Source organism: Melospiza georgiana, chromosome 1, assembly GCF_028018845.1.
Source record: "Melospiza georgiana isolate bMelGeo1 chromosome 1, bMelGeo1.pri, whole genome shotgun sequence".
NCBI lineage: Eukaryota > Metazoa > Chordata > Aves > Passeriformes > Passerellidae > Melospiza > Melospiza georgiana.
In genome coordinates this window covers 131,345,651-131,363,024 of record NC_080430.1, presented here as the reverse complement: position 1 = coordinate 131,363,024, position 17,374 = coordinate 131,345,651, and the positions used below count along the sequence as shown (strand labels likewise).

At 38.2% G+C, this 17,374-nt stretch overlaps 2 protein-coding genes across 3 annotated transcripts in view; both read left to right on the top strand.

The window, feature by feature from the left end:
* The first annotated feature begins 991 nt into the window (after positions 1-991).
* On the top strand, positions 992-4,688 carry POLR2K (RNA polymerase II, I and III subunit K). The gene is made up of 4 exons (XM_058029536.1): positions 992-1,131; positions 3,254-3,317; positions 4,022-4,114; positions 4,533-4,688. Exons 2-4 carry the CDS (start codon positions 3,257-3,259, stop codon positions 4,553-4,555), a joined length of 177 nt encoding a protein of 58 aa, XP_057885519.1. The 5' UTR covers positions 992-1,131; positions 3,254-3,256; the 3' UTR covers positions 4,556-4,688.
* A 1,366-nt stretch (positions 4,689-6,054) lies between these two features.
* The window catches only part of SPAG1 (sperm associated antigen 1), a 37,371-nt gene continuing 26,051 nt past the window's right edge, over positions 6,055-17,374 (top strand). Inside the window, exons 1-8 of one of the 2 annotated variants that reach the window (XM_058028469.1) lie at positions 6,055-6,143; positions 6,946-7,161; positions 7,464-7,605; positions 8,155-8,314; positions 8,648-8,773; positions 13,359-13,426; positions 15,266-15,384; positions 15,869-15,974. In XM_058028469.1, the coding sequence (XP_057884452.1) occupies positions 7,466-7,605; positions 8,155-8,314; positions 8,648-8,773; positions 13,359-13,426; positions 15,266-15,384; positions 15,869-15,974 (719 nt within the window). In that variant the 5' untranslated portion in view covers positions 6,055-6,143; positions 6,946-7,161; positions 7,464-7,465. The remainder of the gene's footprint in view (positions 6,144-6,945; positions 7,162-7,463; positions 7,606-8,154; positions 8,315-8,647; positions 8,774-13,358; positions 13,427-15,265; positions 15,385-15,868; positions 15,975-17,374) is intronic. The other variant, XM_058028479.1, reaches the window with a different exon arrangement.

The window sequence follows — 17,374 nt, the reverse complement described above, 5'->3', positions numbered from 1 at the left end:
ATTTCTGTGATTTTATTACGTTTAATTTAAACACAAAATTAGGAAAACTACAATTATTTTCTATTATCTGAGTTCGTTTTAGGGAAGTTACAAGTCCTATATGAAGGTCATTTGCTGGTAGGAGAACATCAATTAATTACAACTGATAAAACCTCATCCGTACTAATTTGGATGCTTAGGAAACAATTTTCATTCAATATTCAGAAACAGATTTTTCCTCAAACTAGGGAACCTTAGAACGATCTAGTAGTTTAAATTGGCATGTTCACAAAACATAGTATTCGTTAAACATGGGGGGGAGGGAGGAAAGAAATACAGCAAAGATACCTAATTATACAAACTGTCAGTCGAAGATTCAAAATTCCTGCCGCAAGCGAGGTGGAGCCAGTGACAAAGAGCAAGCGGTGTCATTTCAAATCTTGCCCGCACTGCTTTAGTTTAGTACATCGGGAAATACCGACACATGAACTTCTTTCATCACAGAACCTGACACTTAAAATGTGCCATTTATATGTTTGTAGTATGTAAGTCTGGCTTCATGTGGGTACATATGATACCGACCACGGCATCCAAATATCAAGATGCCGGCTTTATCCACGAAATTTTTGGTAAAATGCTTCTGAAAACAGAGGGGACCTTAGGTAGAACACCTCGGTGGTTTAAAACTCCGCAGCTGTATGACCAGGTCTGGCGCGGGGCGTTCTGTATCCCGAATATGTTGGGTACAGCTAAATAAAAGAATGAAAACATCGGGTACCTTGGGGCTCATTTTACCTAACCATGCAGCTGCCTACTTTCTTTATTGACAACTGACGCTGCTATTCGTATGGAAGCTTCTGTCTTAAAATAATCTGTGTGCCTTTTTTTTTCCCCCCAGGTGGCTAACACCCAGAACGGAATATTTGTTATTTTCTCAGCCTCATTACCATTGGCGGCGCGGTGAAGCACAGCCCGCCCCGCTCGCGTCATCAGCGTGCGCCGGGGAGGCGGCGAGGCCGGCGGAGCGGCGGGAGCGGCGGGCGGATCCTCCGGGTGCTCCCTTCGCGGTGCTGGTGCGGCCGTGGTGGGCAGGGAAGGGCCGGGACCAGGCTCGTGGGCTTCGCTTCTGCGTGCCAGACCCGCGGGACGGAGGTTGGAATTGGGGCGGGATGGGGGGGGGCCTGGGGCCCGTTCCCTGTGAGGGCTGTCTGCCCTTCTCCTCTGCGAGACGTGAAGGAGCGGGTTGGCCTCTTTTACGGGCGCATGAAAGATGCTCGGAGAGAGGACCTCATTGATATGTAAAAATATCTGAAGCGAGGGGTGCCAAGAAGATGAAGCCAGGCTCCTCTGGTTGGTGCCAAGCACTAGGACAATAGGCAGCAGGCAGAAACTGAGGCATAAGAAGTTCCACCTGAATAGGAGGAAGAACTTCTTTACAGTGCGAGTGACTGCTCACTGAACAGATTGTTCAGAGAGGTTGCAGAATCCCCCTCACTGGAGATACTCAGAAACCATCTGGGTGCACTCCTGTGCCATGTGCTCTAGAATGATCCTGCTTAAGTGGGGAGGTCGGACCAGGTGACCCACTGGTGTCCCTTCCAGCCTTTCCCATTCTGTGCTTTGCTGAGGTGACTTGCACATGGTACCCCCACATCTTGGCAATGGATTCTGGCTGCACCCCAGCCCATGTTGCTGTATCACTGGGCCTGTGGGCTCTGCCAGCTTGGTGGCACTTAGGGCTGCAGGGTGTGTGAAGGCCAGCTAAACTATGGTACCTCCCTGCAAAACACGGAACTGAATTCACTGCTGCCCTTAGCAGCAGTGTAATTTTACTGCACAGGAAGCACTACCCCAGGTTATTTAGCTACAACTGTGATCCACCTTAGTTCAGCTGTGTTTTAGATGTCTGTTGTTTTCCAGTGGTAGTGGGTGGCTGCACATACCTTACTGCAACGTGCTGACACAAAAAAACTGTAGCACATGTGAGTTAAGATACCACTATGATTATGGTGTACCATACTTGAAAGCTGTAGAGTGTAATGGATTCTTTCCAGTTCTCCTAAATGGAGTGACGTAGTGGGAGTTTTAAAAAGATGGTATGTCAAGTGTTGATCAGTCTCATAAAGTATGAAATGTCTCTGCCCTGTTTTCAGTGTCATGGTTTTCCCAGCTGAATTTATGCTGAAACAAATGCTGAAGCTGAGGGAAATATTTGCTGTATGCAAAAGCATCAGAAAGCCATTCTCATAAGGAAGCATCAAGAAGGCTATTTACTGGCATAAGGGTTAGGAATTCTTGTATTCTGTGTCAGAACAGCAATACAGAAAACAGCAGCCTCAAAAAACTTAATAGGAAATATTCGTGTTCTTGTCTAGACTTAAATTTGATGGGGGAAAAGTGTTTATCTATGTACAGTAACCACCTTGAAATTCATGGTTGCAAGGACATTTACATGTTAGGATAGGATTACTTAAAGATTGGTGGAGTTTTTGTGGAGTATATGTAACTATTTAGTCTGATGCCATGAAGAAATACTTGTCTTTAAATTAAAGTCTGAACAATCAAAACCATTATAGGACATTAAGAGCTGTTTGGAGAATAGCATTGAGTTTATTACTCTTGATTTGGTAGGATTTGAAGGATTGAATTTCATCTATGGCCATTCATTGTTTGGGTTTTGTTTTGTTTTGCTTTTCAATTTCTGCTACTCTTCTACCCACAGTCTGTTCCCAGTATTTCTAACACCTTAGAACAACAAATAGTCTATCAGGTTAGCTAGTGTGTCAGAGGGGGAGGAAAAATGACAAGGCTTACCTTCTTTGTTAGACCATTGTTACAGGAGTGGCATCTAAGAAATTATTGAACTTTATATTTCCAGCAAGGAAATTCTTAACATTGGCAGGAAGGAGTAAAAAAAATATTACTCATTGGTCTTTAATGTTTAAAATACTGTTTAATATAAAACATCATGTTGTCGTCATCCTTAGATATTTTCTATACCAGAGTGGTAAAGCTCTGTGGAACCTGATGTTACTTTGCTTTTAAGAAGTCAAACTAAATTACTTTCTGAAGTCTCTTTCAGCCTGAATTAACCCATGCCCTGTGCATCAAATATAAATGGAATTTGTTTGTATTTACTTTTAAGGAAGTGGTTTCATGTTCTCTTACCTTTAGCTTGAGATATTAAAGTGATTGTATATGCCTTGGAAACAAAAAACAAACCAAAACATCCCACACCCAAGCTAATGTGCATGTTGTGTATTTTTTGTTTTAGAACATGGATTCACAGAAGGATGTTCAGCCTCCAAAGCAGCAGCCAATGATTTACATTTGTGGAGGTAAAGAAAAGACATTACTGATTTTTTATTACTTGTTACTGGAGATTTGGTGCTTTAACAATGAATGGTGCTTAGTCATTACACTGAAGGGTGCATAGATACAAATAGTCGCAGTGTATGTCCTGATGATGTTTAAAGCTTTATGCAGTGATGGTGACACGTGTATGGGGTACATACACAGTGTTGTGGAGGTAATTCCCTGGAGCTTGTGTTGCTGTGTGGAGCTCCTCCATCTCTGTGTGTTTTATTGACAGTGCTGTAAGGGCACTCAGCTTTCCCTGAAGTACAGCAGTCAAATTCTCTCTTACCTATAGACAAATCAACAACTTAAAAATTGTTGATTTTTGGGAGTCCCTGGAATATTTTGTCTTTTGTCTTTGTGCTTTGGAGGGATGAACTGAAATTTTCAGTAGTAGATGATCTAGTATCAAGTGTGGAATGTGTTCTATGCAGTAATATTTGGGTGATTTTTACCAAGATTCTCTTTTATCTTAATGTAAGTGAAGCTTGCTTTTTATTTTCTCTTTTCCTTTTTTTTCATGGTATCTTGTTATCTTTGAGCTCTTGATACAGATTCATTGCACTTGCTATGTTTGTTTGCCACAAGTAGGTGTTTGACTATCACAACTTTTCAAAGTTATCTTTGCATTAACAGTGCTGTTCTTCTTTGCCCCCGCTTCCTTTTTCTTCCTCCATAACATCAGAATGTCATACAGAAAATGAAATAAAGGCAAGAGATCCTATCAGGTGCAGAGAATGTGGCTACAGAATAATGTACAAGAAAAGGACAAAAAGATGTATCCTTTTACAAGTGCACTTGAATGCCTTTGGAGAGCTGTGAAGGGAGACAAAGGGAAATGGAATGTAAGGGAAACAGAATGGAAGATTCAAAAAATCACATAGCAATTCTTCAGGGTCAAAAATCAATACAGGAGAGCAAACTACTGTAGAACAATCTCTGCAGTGTTATTTGGCACCTGGATTTCTTTTCTGGCACTTTGTCTTTTTTTTTTTTTTCCATTTTCTTTCTAGATTAAGTTACTATAGTCTGCTGGGTAACATACTGGTAATTGTTGATATTATTCAGCATCTTATTATAGATGACTTTTGAAATACTTTATGTAGAAAGTTGTGATTAGATTTAGACAGTCTCTTTTCCTCTCCCCATCTTTTTTTCAATCACAACATATTTTTTCTTTAACTGCATTATTCCAGTGGTAGTTTTTGATGCTCGATGATGTCTGCTGAAGATAGTGACTTCATTATACAATCTTTCTGATAACTTTGTTCTGTAAAACTGTTTGTGTGTAAATGCACGCTCTTATTTGTGTTTTAAGAGATTGAAATATTAAAGTTCATTGTAAAACTAAATTTTGTCTATATTGTCTTCCATCAGTAGATTTCTAAAGCTGTTGTTTAAATTGTAGTCAAAGTATGCAGTGTTTTTTAAATTCAGTGATAATTGTATTCTTTTTGAGTTATCTTTGTTTTCATTACTCTCATCTAAACTTTATTTGCATTTTAACTTTGCTAAATGTTCTTTGGACTCCAATGAACTGCATAAAATAACTGTGATTTGAATAAATTCTACTGAAAATAAATAGAAGGCTAGATTTGAAACTGATCTGGATTTCAAAAAAGAAAATCTTAAAGGACATCAGAGCACCCAATGCTGGCGCCCAGTTGTGGACATGTCAAAAGTATGGATGTCTGAAAGTGTGAAAAAATAATTTCTCCTGAAAGAAGAGGGAGAGAGAGGCAAGTTAAACATTAAGAAACAATATGGAAACAGAAATTTCTTAAGTGCTGTTTGACTTGTTTGTATTCAAGGAAAGAATTAAATCTGTGTTACAAAAATTTTTTGGGTAGCACCCCAAAAAAGTGTTTTGCTTTTCAGATGACTTTTCAGGGGTCTGTAATAAGTGGTGGGTTTGTGATGATGAGCCAAAACTTTTTGCATCTGTCTGTGATGTGTGTTATGTAATACCATTGATACTACTCCATACTGCTGGATTGTGTGTGTCTGATCTCCATTTTGATGGTGCTGAGATAACTTGCTTATCTCATCACTATAATAATAACTTTTTTAAGGTCTGCATGACTGTGCGATGGCTTGTAAATGAACTGCAGTGGCTTGTTATAGGGGATGAAAAGAGTATTCTGAGATGCTGTTTTGGGGCTTTTGATTAAGATTTTCTTAGGTACCTGATCTATGCTACAAAGACTAGATTTTTTTTCCTGGAAACCAGATACACTCGGGTATAAATGATAACCTTTTTTAACACACAGCTGCCATCAGTTCACCAGCCTGGCCCGCACAGCGTGCACCTTGTGCCTGCACAGCAGAACGAAGGGGTCGGCTGTGACACGGCTGCTGGGAAGGGTGAGGAGGAGCGGGCGGCAGCCGCGCTGCCGGAGCTCGCCGGCGCACGGAGGCGGGCTTGGTCCGTGTGCGGGCATGCCGGGTGCCTCTGGCTGCGGACTAAGGCGGCGGAGAGCCCCACTGCCCTCGGGAAGGGGCACGGACATCCTTTGGAGAGTAGCCCTGGGGGAGTGCAGAGCTGACGGGCAACACTTAACTGGGGACACCGGCGTCGGGAGAGGGACCGCTTGCTCTCCGCTGAGTGAAATACTACGCTGAAACACAAGGGTGATGCGCACGCCGGGCGCTGTATCTCTGCCCGCCCTCGGCAGGCGCTCCCCTCAGCCCGGATCCCCGCCCTGAGCCCAGCTGCGCCTGCGCGGCCTGGGCGAGGGCCGGGCGGCCCCGGCTGCGGTGTGGGCAGGGCCGCGTCCGTGTCCCGGAGACAGCGCGGCCCCGGGCAGGTGGGTGCCGGAGAACGACAGGGCGACGGCAGTGTGGCCGCTGGAGCCCGGCGGGGCTGTGCGGGAGCCTCGGCAGGGCATCCCTGGGGCGGGCAGCGCCGTGTCCCCGGCGCCATGTTGTACATAGCAACAGTTGCTAGGCACGGGCCGGCCGCGCTCCCGGCTCCGGCGGGGCGTCAGGGCAGCCCGGGGCCGGCCTGGAGGTGAAGCCCCGATCCTGCCGGGGCCGTGTGGGGAGGCTGTGCTGCAGCCGGGCTGTGTCACCACGAGCCCTGGGCACCGCGGTGCCCGAGAGCTGCGCTGGAATAAACGGCCGCGGGAATAAACGGGAAAAACCGCCGGTGGTGATGAGCTTTCAATTCTTCTACTCTTCTTTAATGATTTCCTACATTTGTCCCTCTTCCATACGACTTCTTCCTTTTCCAGTACTGAAACCGTAAAGTCTTGGGGCAGAATCTCTATGCAACACCTAATTATTACCAGTTATTGTTTAAGTGCTACTGTATTGTAAACATTTTTGTGTAACTACAAATTAATGTGCGTAATTATGCAAGACATTAGAGCATAATTATTTTAATTTGGTCTATAACTACACATAGCTGTTTTCACATACTAGATAGTTGCCCTTATTGTATTTCTTCAAAATTAACTGATTGTTTTGTGCACTATATAAAAGGGGGGGAAAAAAGAATTTCAGCTCCATAGAGCTTGTGGTCAAAACAGAAAAAGATGCAGATGAGCAGATCAAAGGGACAGGGAGACAGAAATGTCTCATTTGAATCCCTCATTTCTTCATTTACAGACTTACTGGAAAAGATTCAGATTCGTGTGTAACATAATCAGAGACCCAGAAAATGCAGTCATTGAGGAAAGAGAAGTGAATTTATTTTGTCTACAGAGAAGCCAAAGATTTTTGTTCCTTTAGATATGCTGCACTGGTTAATGTCTTCTCCCCTCTGAAAAAAGGAGTGTCCTTCACTGTCTTCTCCTTTGCGATTATCCCACTTGGTTAAAACAGGTATGTGTTAAATAGAACAGAGAATGTGGTAGGCAAAAAATGGCAATTTTTAAGTGGTTTTTCTGAATTGTTCTGACTTGCAGTAGAGTTGCATACTCTTACAAAGCATATCTCATACTTCTGTCTGTAAACCTCTAGTCAGGGACAGTTAATGTGATCAGGCCTTCAAATCTGATATTTTTTCTTTTACAAGTCTGCTTGCATGAGAGAGTGGAGTGTCAGCAATTTTATTCCTTAAATTTGCATTACTTCAAAATGTAACTAGAAGCTTACAGAATAATTTTTTTTCTTTTAATATTTAGTTATGGGTGATGAGTCAGTACCATATTTTCTGGGTGAAGGAACCACTAAAACATATCAAATACCTATTAGTCATTTGGACTACAAATTCATTGAGAAATGCACAGATGTTAAGCACCTGGAAAAGATTCTCAGGGTATTAAGGTAAATTTATTTTTTTAACTTCATTAATAATTATATTCCTGTTCTGTAAAATTTGAGGGAAACCCATTTCTATTTGTCTGAACCTGTCTGTGACTTTCTAATTTAAAATTAAAGTACGAAGTTGAAGTGATCATGCTAAAAGTGTCCCAATATAACTTGAAATCCAAGTATTTTTTTAACTACCCAAAAGTTTGAGTAGCTCAGTGCTAGGTTTTTTTAAATGCTGCCACTCTGTTTTGGTTCCCTCATGATCCATGTTGCATGACTAGCAATTTCAGATGCCACACCTGTTTAACTTTTGCTTTAAATGACACAAGTTTCTTTTTTATGGCACTGTGGTGATAACTTTTGAACTGTGTATGTGGGCATTGAAAAATGGTTGAAGGTTAACTGTGATTTTCTAATAAAAATGTTACTAGGTGTTAGTAAAATTGGGTTGTAACAGGAAAATAGTCCTCTGCAGTCACTGTATGGACTACACATGGAAGGAAACATGGAGGATGTGGTGCAGTTCTTTTTTGTTAGCATTTCTATCTTTGCATTTTAAAGGTCTGGTGAGGAGGGGTGTTACCCTGAACTGACGTTGGCTTGTGAGAAGAGAATTGAGTGTTTGGATCCAAGGAGCAGAGCTCTGAGGAAAGATAAGCCTGCAGCCACAGCTTCTGATTTCACAGCTGAAGAATGGCAAGCAATTAATAGTGAGCTGATGGTACAAGATCTCATTTATAGTGGTCCATAATATAATCACTGTAATGTATCAATCTTCTTCTTGTGCCAAAGTAGAATGTAATTATTTGATTAAAAGAGGAAATGATCAAAGGATTGTGTTTTAAAATTTATTTTCTTGCTTAATGTTACTGAACATTAACTGCTCATTTTAACTCTACAGATTCTATTTTTTTTTTTTTTGCAGATCACTTTTTGTTCAAAAAAGCACTATTGCTCTTTGTCTTAATTGCTTTTCCCCACTAAGAGCAGTGCTTTTTAAGGATAATTGCTCTACTGCCTTAAGGTAAAAAAAATATTATTTATTCATTTTCAGAGCTGGCTGGCAGAAATGAATGAAGATGATAAGAAATCACAGCTCCTGAGAACAGACACACCAAATGAAAGACAAGATAACTTGCCTCCCATTCGTTGTTCCAGCAGCTGCCCTCCCACTAATCAGGTATCTCCAGTTTGTTTTTTTTAACTGGGAGATTTTATATGTATGAACTTCTAATCATTGTGCCTTTCTTACTAGATTTATTTTGTTAACCAGAAAATAAAAACTTTTAAGCTCCCTTGCAAGAGACCAATGGTTAAACAAAAGTACTTTTTTAGTACTAGCATGTGTATTGCAATAATATTCTCATTCTGATCAAGAATTCACTGCCAAAGCAGATCTCTTTAAACAGCCTTTTATGTTCTTCGATTCATATTTCCAAGTACTGCTTAAGCATGTGAACTAGGCTCCTTCTGGATGAAATTATGCCAGGAGATTTTCTCCAGCTGCCAGCAGGCTTTTGTTTCATGGGGCCAGTGAGAAGCCAGTCCAAAACAAACACCCTGGAACTCATACAGTGGGGATGTTAGAGCCTCTGCAGGAATTGTTTTACTCTGTAGCCACTCCTGTACTGGGTAGGCTATGGTGTACATGTAGCCTTTGATTGTGTTGGTATCTTGTGTTGATATTCCCACTGCAGCTGTACAGCATAATTCCTAATTTAGCCCTTAAGCAGACTTAACAAATCTTCATGACTACAGAAAACATATTTACATTTTCCCCCCAGGTATTAGTTTCCTTATATTTTGGTGAGTTTTACTTTTTTTTCATTTATTTATCTGCCTGAAATAATTTTTTTCTGGCCAGCTTTTCTTGCTAATACTAAATACAGTGCTACTGAAGTGATTGGTAGACAAGTAGGTGTGGATGGGATTTCTCTGAATTGTCAGGTATTGTCACAAATCAGTTCAGTCTGATTCTCAAATTAATTTTTTTTTTAATTCTGGGACACTGCAATAGGAAATTCATTAAGCATTGTTCTTTTTGGAGGTTTGTGAGTCAGAAGCATTATGAAGGGATCCTTACAGGTCGTGTGATCTTTCATATTAATTCCTATTTTCTTGAATAATTATGTATTCGTAAATGCCTGATCTGTGTTCTTATGTTGTCAGAAACTACTTCTTATTGTCAGCTGGTACATAGATGTTGGACCAAGACATTTGGGATAGCTAGGCAGTCTCTGTTATGTGGTATACAAGAAGCTGGAGATTCCAGTGAATGTTTTATAAGTGGTTAGTATTGAGACTAAGGTGTGCTTTTGTTTGGTTTGGTTTGTGGTTTGGTTTTTCTTTTTAATTAATGTGTACTCTTTAATATTTTGCAATGTATGTTCCTCTTGACTGTCCTATTTTGCTGAGATGGATTGTGCCACTACCGCTTTATCCTTGATTCATGTCCTGTGTAATTGCTAGAACAGAAAATGGTTTAATACCATGTGAACTCACTAAATCCAGTTTAGAATGTTAGCATAAAGTGATGGAAAGTGTCTTGAAATCTAGGATATGCCATGTTACTAAAGAGGATGTGTTCTCCATTCAAAGACAAAATATTCACCTTTTTTCCCCTCTTCCTTTAAACCATGCAGCAGTCTTCAGATCAAATTTTGTTCTTTTGCTCTTCAGCTTTTGTTCTCCCTACTAGGTTTTGGTGTTAGCATTATTACCCAGGAAACCTAGATACAGCTTTATGCTTTACCTGTGGTATGTGATTTCCATTCCTTTTGTCTAAGCAGAGAACCTCTGAGGGAATTGTAACCTGTCCTGGAAGAGAGCAGGAAAGCCTGAAACATTTTATGCAGCAGTACAGTTATACCACTACTAGATCCCTACTGAATAAAAATAAGCTGTTTATATGGCATACACTACATTTATACCTGCAACATGAAATCTCAAATAATTGAATAATGTACATTAGCTTTTCTTCTTCAATCAGCTTTTCTTTTTTTCTTTCTTTCTTATAAAGGTATGTGTCATCTTACAGTTTTTAAACATGTTTGGCTAATCAATTGGGACTATAATTATTTTTCAGATTGGCATCATATACTTTTGTAAGTGGGTTCAGGTTTAGAATCATCCAAATTTATCCTTTCTGCTGGAAATAAATGCACAAAGCTGTCCATAATTTTATGTTATTACTTGGTTGGAGACTGTTCTTCTGATCTGATACGTAAAAAGTTCAGCATTTTCAATGAATCCAGTTCTGGAAATCATTACTGACCCTAAACCAGTGGATTGCACTAATGGGTACAAATTTGGTAAATGAAAGCATCTTGTTTTGTCTGTAATCAGATTTTCTTGCTGATACTATATGTAAGTGTAGTTTCAATTCACTACTGATAGTTGTAACTCTGTATAGTGTTTTTCTTTTATTGGTTTGAATCCATGGGAGGAATTCCAAAAATAGGCTGAAAAGAGTAAAATTTTTGCAATATTTCCCTCTATAACACAATGTGGAAATTTCCGTTTTACACCCCTCTTTTCCTATCATGCTGCCTAGAACTATCTTAACTGTCCACACTGCATAATTATTATTTTTGCTGCCTCATTTTGTCCAGGAGAGAAGTAAAGCATGTGTTTAAAGATATTAATATTCAAAAGACTGTATTGATGGGATTTCAGCTTAGGCTTCTTTGCCAAACATGGTTTTCTAATACTGTTCCAGAAAGATTTGCATCCTCAGATACCTCCTCATGCCACAGCCCAGAGCATGCAAAATGCATACAAGTTTTATGTTATAAAAATCCACCATGATAGCATCGAATAGCCTTCGTGTTGTTTTGGATATTCTGAATTAAAAACTTACACTGGTTAGCTGCCATAGAATAGTAATGTTTTAGGACAGCACAAAGGCCCACAGGAGAACCAAGGCCAAGTCGTGTCACCTGTACCAAAGCCAATTTGTGTGTTCATCTTCGGTCCAGAAAATGTTCAGTGAGCTTTAAACCCAGTGGGATTCATGCATTATGAATTGTAGCAGGAAACATGACAAGCACAGAGATTTATTTTTTTTAGTTCCACAGCATGCAAGTGTACATTTTTTATCAAAGCCTCTTGGATGAGATCCTCTGAAATACTATTTATCAGAAATTCCTGACTCTGTAGGAATCACAACTTGATTACAATTATTTCAAATATATGAGACTTGAGATTTTTTTTTTAATTGTGGGGTTTTGAGTCAATGTTTCTTCCTCATTTCTTAACTGCACATGCTGTAGTTCTCTCCCTAAGCTGGAGTTGCATTAGTGTCAGTACCTTATGAGAGTCTCTTCTGAGAGCTGCAGTATTTTTGCTCATTTAAATTAAGGACTTTGGTTGAAAAAAAATACTTGATATTCATTAAAATAGTAATATACACCAGGATGGATATATAAGGATAACTCATGTTTCAGGAAGGTGTATTTAGGAGCTCCCTCCTCTAAACATGTGTTGATCACTGAACATATTTGTCATTTTGTCTGCTTCCTGAAAAACATAACATTAAGAGTAATTCTGGAGTTATATACTACAAAAATTTGTGTAACCTAACATTATAGATAGTCAGAAGTGTTTACAGGAAGGGTCACATTTGCATTATGTAAATTGAGGTGTTTACATCCAGCTGCAGAAGCATGTCCTCATTATAGTGTCACCACTGGCAAAGCGAGTTTAGGAAGCTTCTGGTCATTTCTTTGGTCCAGTTTATCACATGCTGAATTGATCTGGTACAGATATTTGGAGACTGTACTGTGATCTCTATCAGATTTTTTAAACACAGAAAATTGCAAATATGCAATTCTACAAAGAATTACACTGGTCTAACTCAATGAATGCTGGACTGCAAGGTAAGAGGAGGACTGAATGGCCAGGATAGGGTAGATAGGAATATTTTGAACTGGCTGTTCCATTGTGAAATACCTGTTTGGAACCACACCTTGCTATTAAGCATTTTGAAGTCAACAAGCAGGGAGGGGCATAGAAGAAGTATAGTCTCATGACAGAGGTAGAAGAGATGCCAAAGGGGACAGCTAGGGAAATAGAGTCCATTAGTGTAGGAGATGGGTCGGGATACAAGGCAGTCAAATCTGATTGTCAGAACTGAGATTGTTGCAGGAAGGTCATCAAGATAAATTTTAGGTAAGGCAGGCTTCAATGATGGAGCTTGTGCAAAATCTAAAGTGAATGTAAATAATAATGGAATTAACTTTAGTGAAGTGATAAGTGGTGAAAAGAAGTTCAGACACTACTTTGAAGTAATTTATTTGCAAATTTGTTGTGAGTGTTCCAGGGACTACCAAAATCTGTGCCTGGAATTCTCTTGGGAAAGGGAAGCCTAAAACCAGGTTCCTGATTCACTCTCAGTGTCAAACAACTCATCACAAGGCTGGGTCTTCTGAAGACTTGAGTTCTCCCTTGCTGTGTTGAAAGGGTGGTTGGAAAGATGGCATCACAAGATACTCATTAGAAAGTTTCACTCAATGCCTCTGTGATGCAACAGGACAGTGGACAAGAAGGGTGAGACTCAGGAGTCCCTCAGATTGCAATGATTTGTGAAATGCATCAAGATTTTCTTTAAACCAAAATGAATTACATTTTCAAGACTGAACTAAGTTTAGTCATGAGTAGTGGTGGTTACTAGGAAAATATGTACTGCAGAAACAAAACCAAAAAAACCACTGTGAATTCTGCTGCAACAAATTGTCTTACAAGATGGCTGTTTGTTTCTCTTTTAGAATAAAAATTTGCAAAACAAACAAAGAAACAAGAAAAACGTACCACGGGATTACAGTGAATGGGACAAGTATGTTTAATTAATTTTATATTTCAGTTTTTAATAAATCTTATTTAACTAGGGAACATGGTGTATTTTGCAGAAACAGTATTAAGGTCAGCATTTTAAGGAACTGTAACAATGGTGAAACTTTGGTTTTTCTTAATAAATGTTCTGTTAAAATGCAAATGACACATTGTGCTGCTAACAGTTGAGAACAAGTTAGTCTACACTTTTGTACAAAGTGTGTGAAATATAGTAAACCAGCAGAAAAATAAATAAAAATTGATTATTTAATTGATGAGATTTTTAAAAACAGCTCTAGGGTTACTTAACATGGACCTATAAACATGGACTTGTGTATATCTAAAGGCACAGTTCTACACTGAAAACAAAACTGATGAATACTGACTCCTACACTGAACCCCACTGACCTCAAAGAATGAGCTTCAGGCAGTGCATCAGTTTACTCAGATGCAATTACACTTAATAGAGGTTTAGACAGTAACTATTTTAGAATGGATGAAGCTCTGACACAAAGACATTCTGCATCGTGTAATGGTGGCACATCACCTTCCCAAGTTACGTGACAGGTTCATGCCCAAATTGTTGAACACCGAAAGCAAAAAGCACATTGTTATTCTTGTGTTGCACATTGTAGAAGCTTTTCTGTAGTTCCTGAAATCTGGAACACAATGGTGTAGAATCAGAGTGAGGAGGCACAAATTTCCAGTGCAGTAGATGGAGATATTGTGGGGTTTGGGTAATGAAACTATATCCCAAAGCCCTTTAAAAAACCCTGTTCTGCATAAGCTTTGCATAGCAGTTATTTTCATGCACTTATCTTTCAGAAATTGGTGCCTTCCTGCTCAAATGTGGACAAAGAAATTAGGTCATAAAAATAATTTCTGCAACAATTTATTGTTTCATTTATTCTTTACTCTTGGTACTGTATCCAAAGTAATTGTACAGATTTTGTTTACACATTTATGTACACAATCTTTAAGAGTTTTAGCATGCTGATAATAGTACAGATTGTGAATTTTTCCATAGAGAGTATTTATTTTTGATTATGAGTACATTGAAACAAAGCTGTCTGAAAGATGTTTTCCAATTTAAAGCATATCATGGTTTTAAAATGCTTTGAGGAAAATTCCAAAGCTTTCAAATAATTGTTTAGGCAATTTCTAAACAAAGAGTTTTGCTTCTTATTTAAAAAAAATTATTTGAAATGTGGTTAATTTATAATAAATAGATAAAAGTAAGCTAGGAAAGATGATATTCAAAATGGAGAACAATTAGTGTTATGTGAAAAGGTTTTGAGTTGGAGAAATTTTCAAAATAGTATCTTGATTTCAGAAAGAAATTATTCATATTGTTCAGATTATTGTGAAAAGGCTATTTTCCATTACACCCTACACAGAAAAGCAATAAGAACAATGTTTATGTATAGTGTAGGAATTATTACTATATTTATTTTACAGTATTACAGCAGCAATATTTCTTTCATATACATTCCTAAACATTGTTTTCAAAAGCTGCTTTAGAGTAGCTTTTGAAATGTCTGAGACTACTTGTCTCAAGTTTACAGTATAAATGCTTTGAAGCTGTTTCTTAGGTATTTTGGCAAAGGTTAATGGAGATGTTTGATAGAGCTGGGATGGAGCCTGATGATACTGTTTCTTAAATTTTTCCTTTTTTGGGGAATATGGTGAGGAGGTGACACAGAGATTTTTCTTGGTCAGCAATAATTGAATGCAGCCTGTATCTCTTTTCCTTTGGTTTATAATAAAAATACAATATGCCTTTCTGTCAGCTGAGGAGTCTTGCCATGCAGCATTATTGAATTGGTTGTTTTATGAATTAAAGGTTCGATGTGGAAAAGGAGTGTTCTAAAATTGATGAAGACTGTGAAGAAAGTAACTCAAAAGCAAGATTCTTCAGTAGGCCAAGTCTACCCATAATTGAAAAGAAAATTGACACAACTGGTAATGTCTTAGAAATGTAATTTTTCTTTAGTTGTAAAACTATGTTGTAGAGTATGAATACTAATTAAAGAAGTATATCAGAAAGTGCCTTTATTTTTCAGCGCCTAGAGATGCTGAAAGTTGTTTGATCATCAAGTGAGCTTGAAGCCATATTTGAAAAAAGTCTAGTCTTGGTTAATAAACAGTAAGAATGTTTATGTTTAGTTGACAGCACAAGGTAAAGAAGTAAAGCATACATCTGGTATTATAAATGAATGGTAGAGGTTAGCCAAGTGCTTTTTTCTACAGTTCTGCATGCTCAATTGTATGCCTATCAGAAGAATTTAGCATTTTATTACAGAAAATAAAATACAAATTTCTCTTTTAGCAAGCCATGTGCTTTTTAAAAAATGCAGACTATGAGATTCAGAGTATTTTATTTCACTGTTTTGGTTACATCTGTGCAAGTTGCTAGTTGTTGTTATGTAGAAATATTTTTTGCTAGGAATGACAAAGAGAGAGAAAATTTTTATTGCTGCTCGTGAGAAAGAAAAGGGCAATGAAGCCTTTGCCACTGGCGATTATGTGGAAGCAGTGACATATTACACTCGGTGAGTAAATACTATTGTGTTCTTTTATTTTAATAACTCTTACTTGTGAATGTTGGTTTCAGACCAGTGTAATTGAAGCAACTTCTTACTGAAGTAACTAGTGACAATTAGATTATTTTCAAAAGAGCAGAAAGATTTGACAGAAGAATATTTAAAGCACTGATCCATACTCATATTAATTTTTATTTATCAGAAGAGAAGGGGCTAGAAAGTGATGGAATGCAATCTGCAGTTGTCACAGACTTCCTCAGATTTTTTTAAAGCATTGAGATTCAAGGGCATGTTTACAAAAATAAAAGGATAATCAGAGTGCTGAGAAACTAAATAATTCCAAGTGTAATTTAACTCTGCTCTGAAATGTTAAGGGCTTCAAAAACCCCTAGAAATCAGAAAGTGTCAAAGTTGTTGTTTAGAAATTTACAGTACCTGGGAATCTTGAGGTATTAATTACCAGTGTAAATGGAGGATAATGAAATGACACTACTGTGAGATGAAATGTGAAGATAATTAATGAGCTATGATATTATAGTGGGATAACCTTGAAAAAAGTATGAGAAAGTTAATATATTTGTGGTCAGTGCAGATAAGTATGGAGAAAATAATTAATAGAAATAGTGTGGAACAGAAATAAAATAAATATTTAAGAGACTTTAGGTTTAGGAATTATCATTCATAATGTCAATGAAGGAGTTAGGATTTTGTAGAAAAGCTTATGAAAATTTATCTGGAGGTTGCTGATATAGAGAGATATGTATATATGTATGTCTGTGCACACTTGGAATGATATTCATAGACCACAGGCTCCTTAACTGAGGCATTTGATGCATGATGGGTTTGGTTTTTTGCAGCTCAAGGATCTTTCTTGTTTTGTTTGGGTTTTTTACACAAACATTAAAAAAAGTCTATAGCTGTATTTCATATTCAATAAATAAAATACAAATACAAAATATAAAAATAAGTAAAAACGTCTGCTTTTGGTGCATAAATAAGGTACTAATAACTAAGGATAGGCAGAATCCTTTCTAATGGAGAGTTTTTCCATTTTTGACCCCCATAGAGCATTGTATGCCTCTGAAATGTATGATAGTGACACCATGCTGTTCTAACTGGTCACTTTTCTAATCCTATCTGCAATCTACTTTCTTACAATTATAAATATTTAAGTAAAATATTTTGGAGTGAATTGTTAATAACTCAAAGGGGTCATCTGTGGCTAGAATGGAAAATGACCTCTTCTTCTGACCTCTTCTTCTTACCCATTGGCTTTCTTGACTGGCTTGTCAGTCTCTTGCCTGTTCCTCTTGTGTGAAGACAAACCTTCACACATTGAATCACTGCTTATGAATGCATCTCCTCTTCTTCCTCACCCTCCTACCCTTTTTAAAGAGCATGCATTGATT

Coding starts and splice junctions, on each gene's coding strand:
- POLR2K (XM_058029536.1), top strand. CDS start 3,257: ATGGATTCACAGAAGGATGTTCAGCCTCCAAAGCAGCAGCCAATGATT. Junction 3,318..4,021: donor AATGATTTACATTTGTGGAG/GTAAAGAAAAGA, acceptor CCATAACATCAG/AATGTCATACAGAAAATGAA. Junction 4,115..4,532: donor CAAGAAAAGGACAAAAAGAT/GTATCCTTTTAC, acceptor GCATTATTCCAG/TGGTAGTTTTTGATGCTCGA.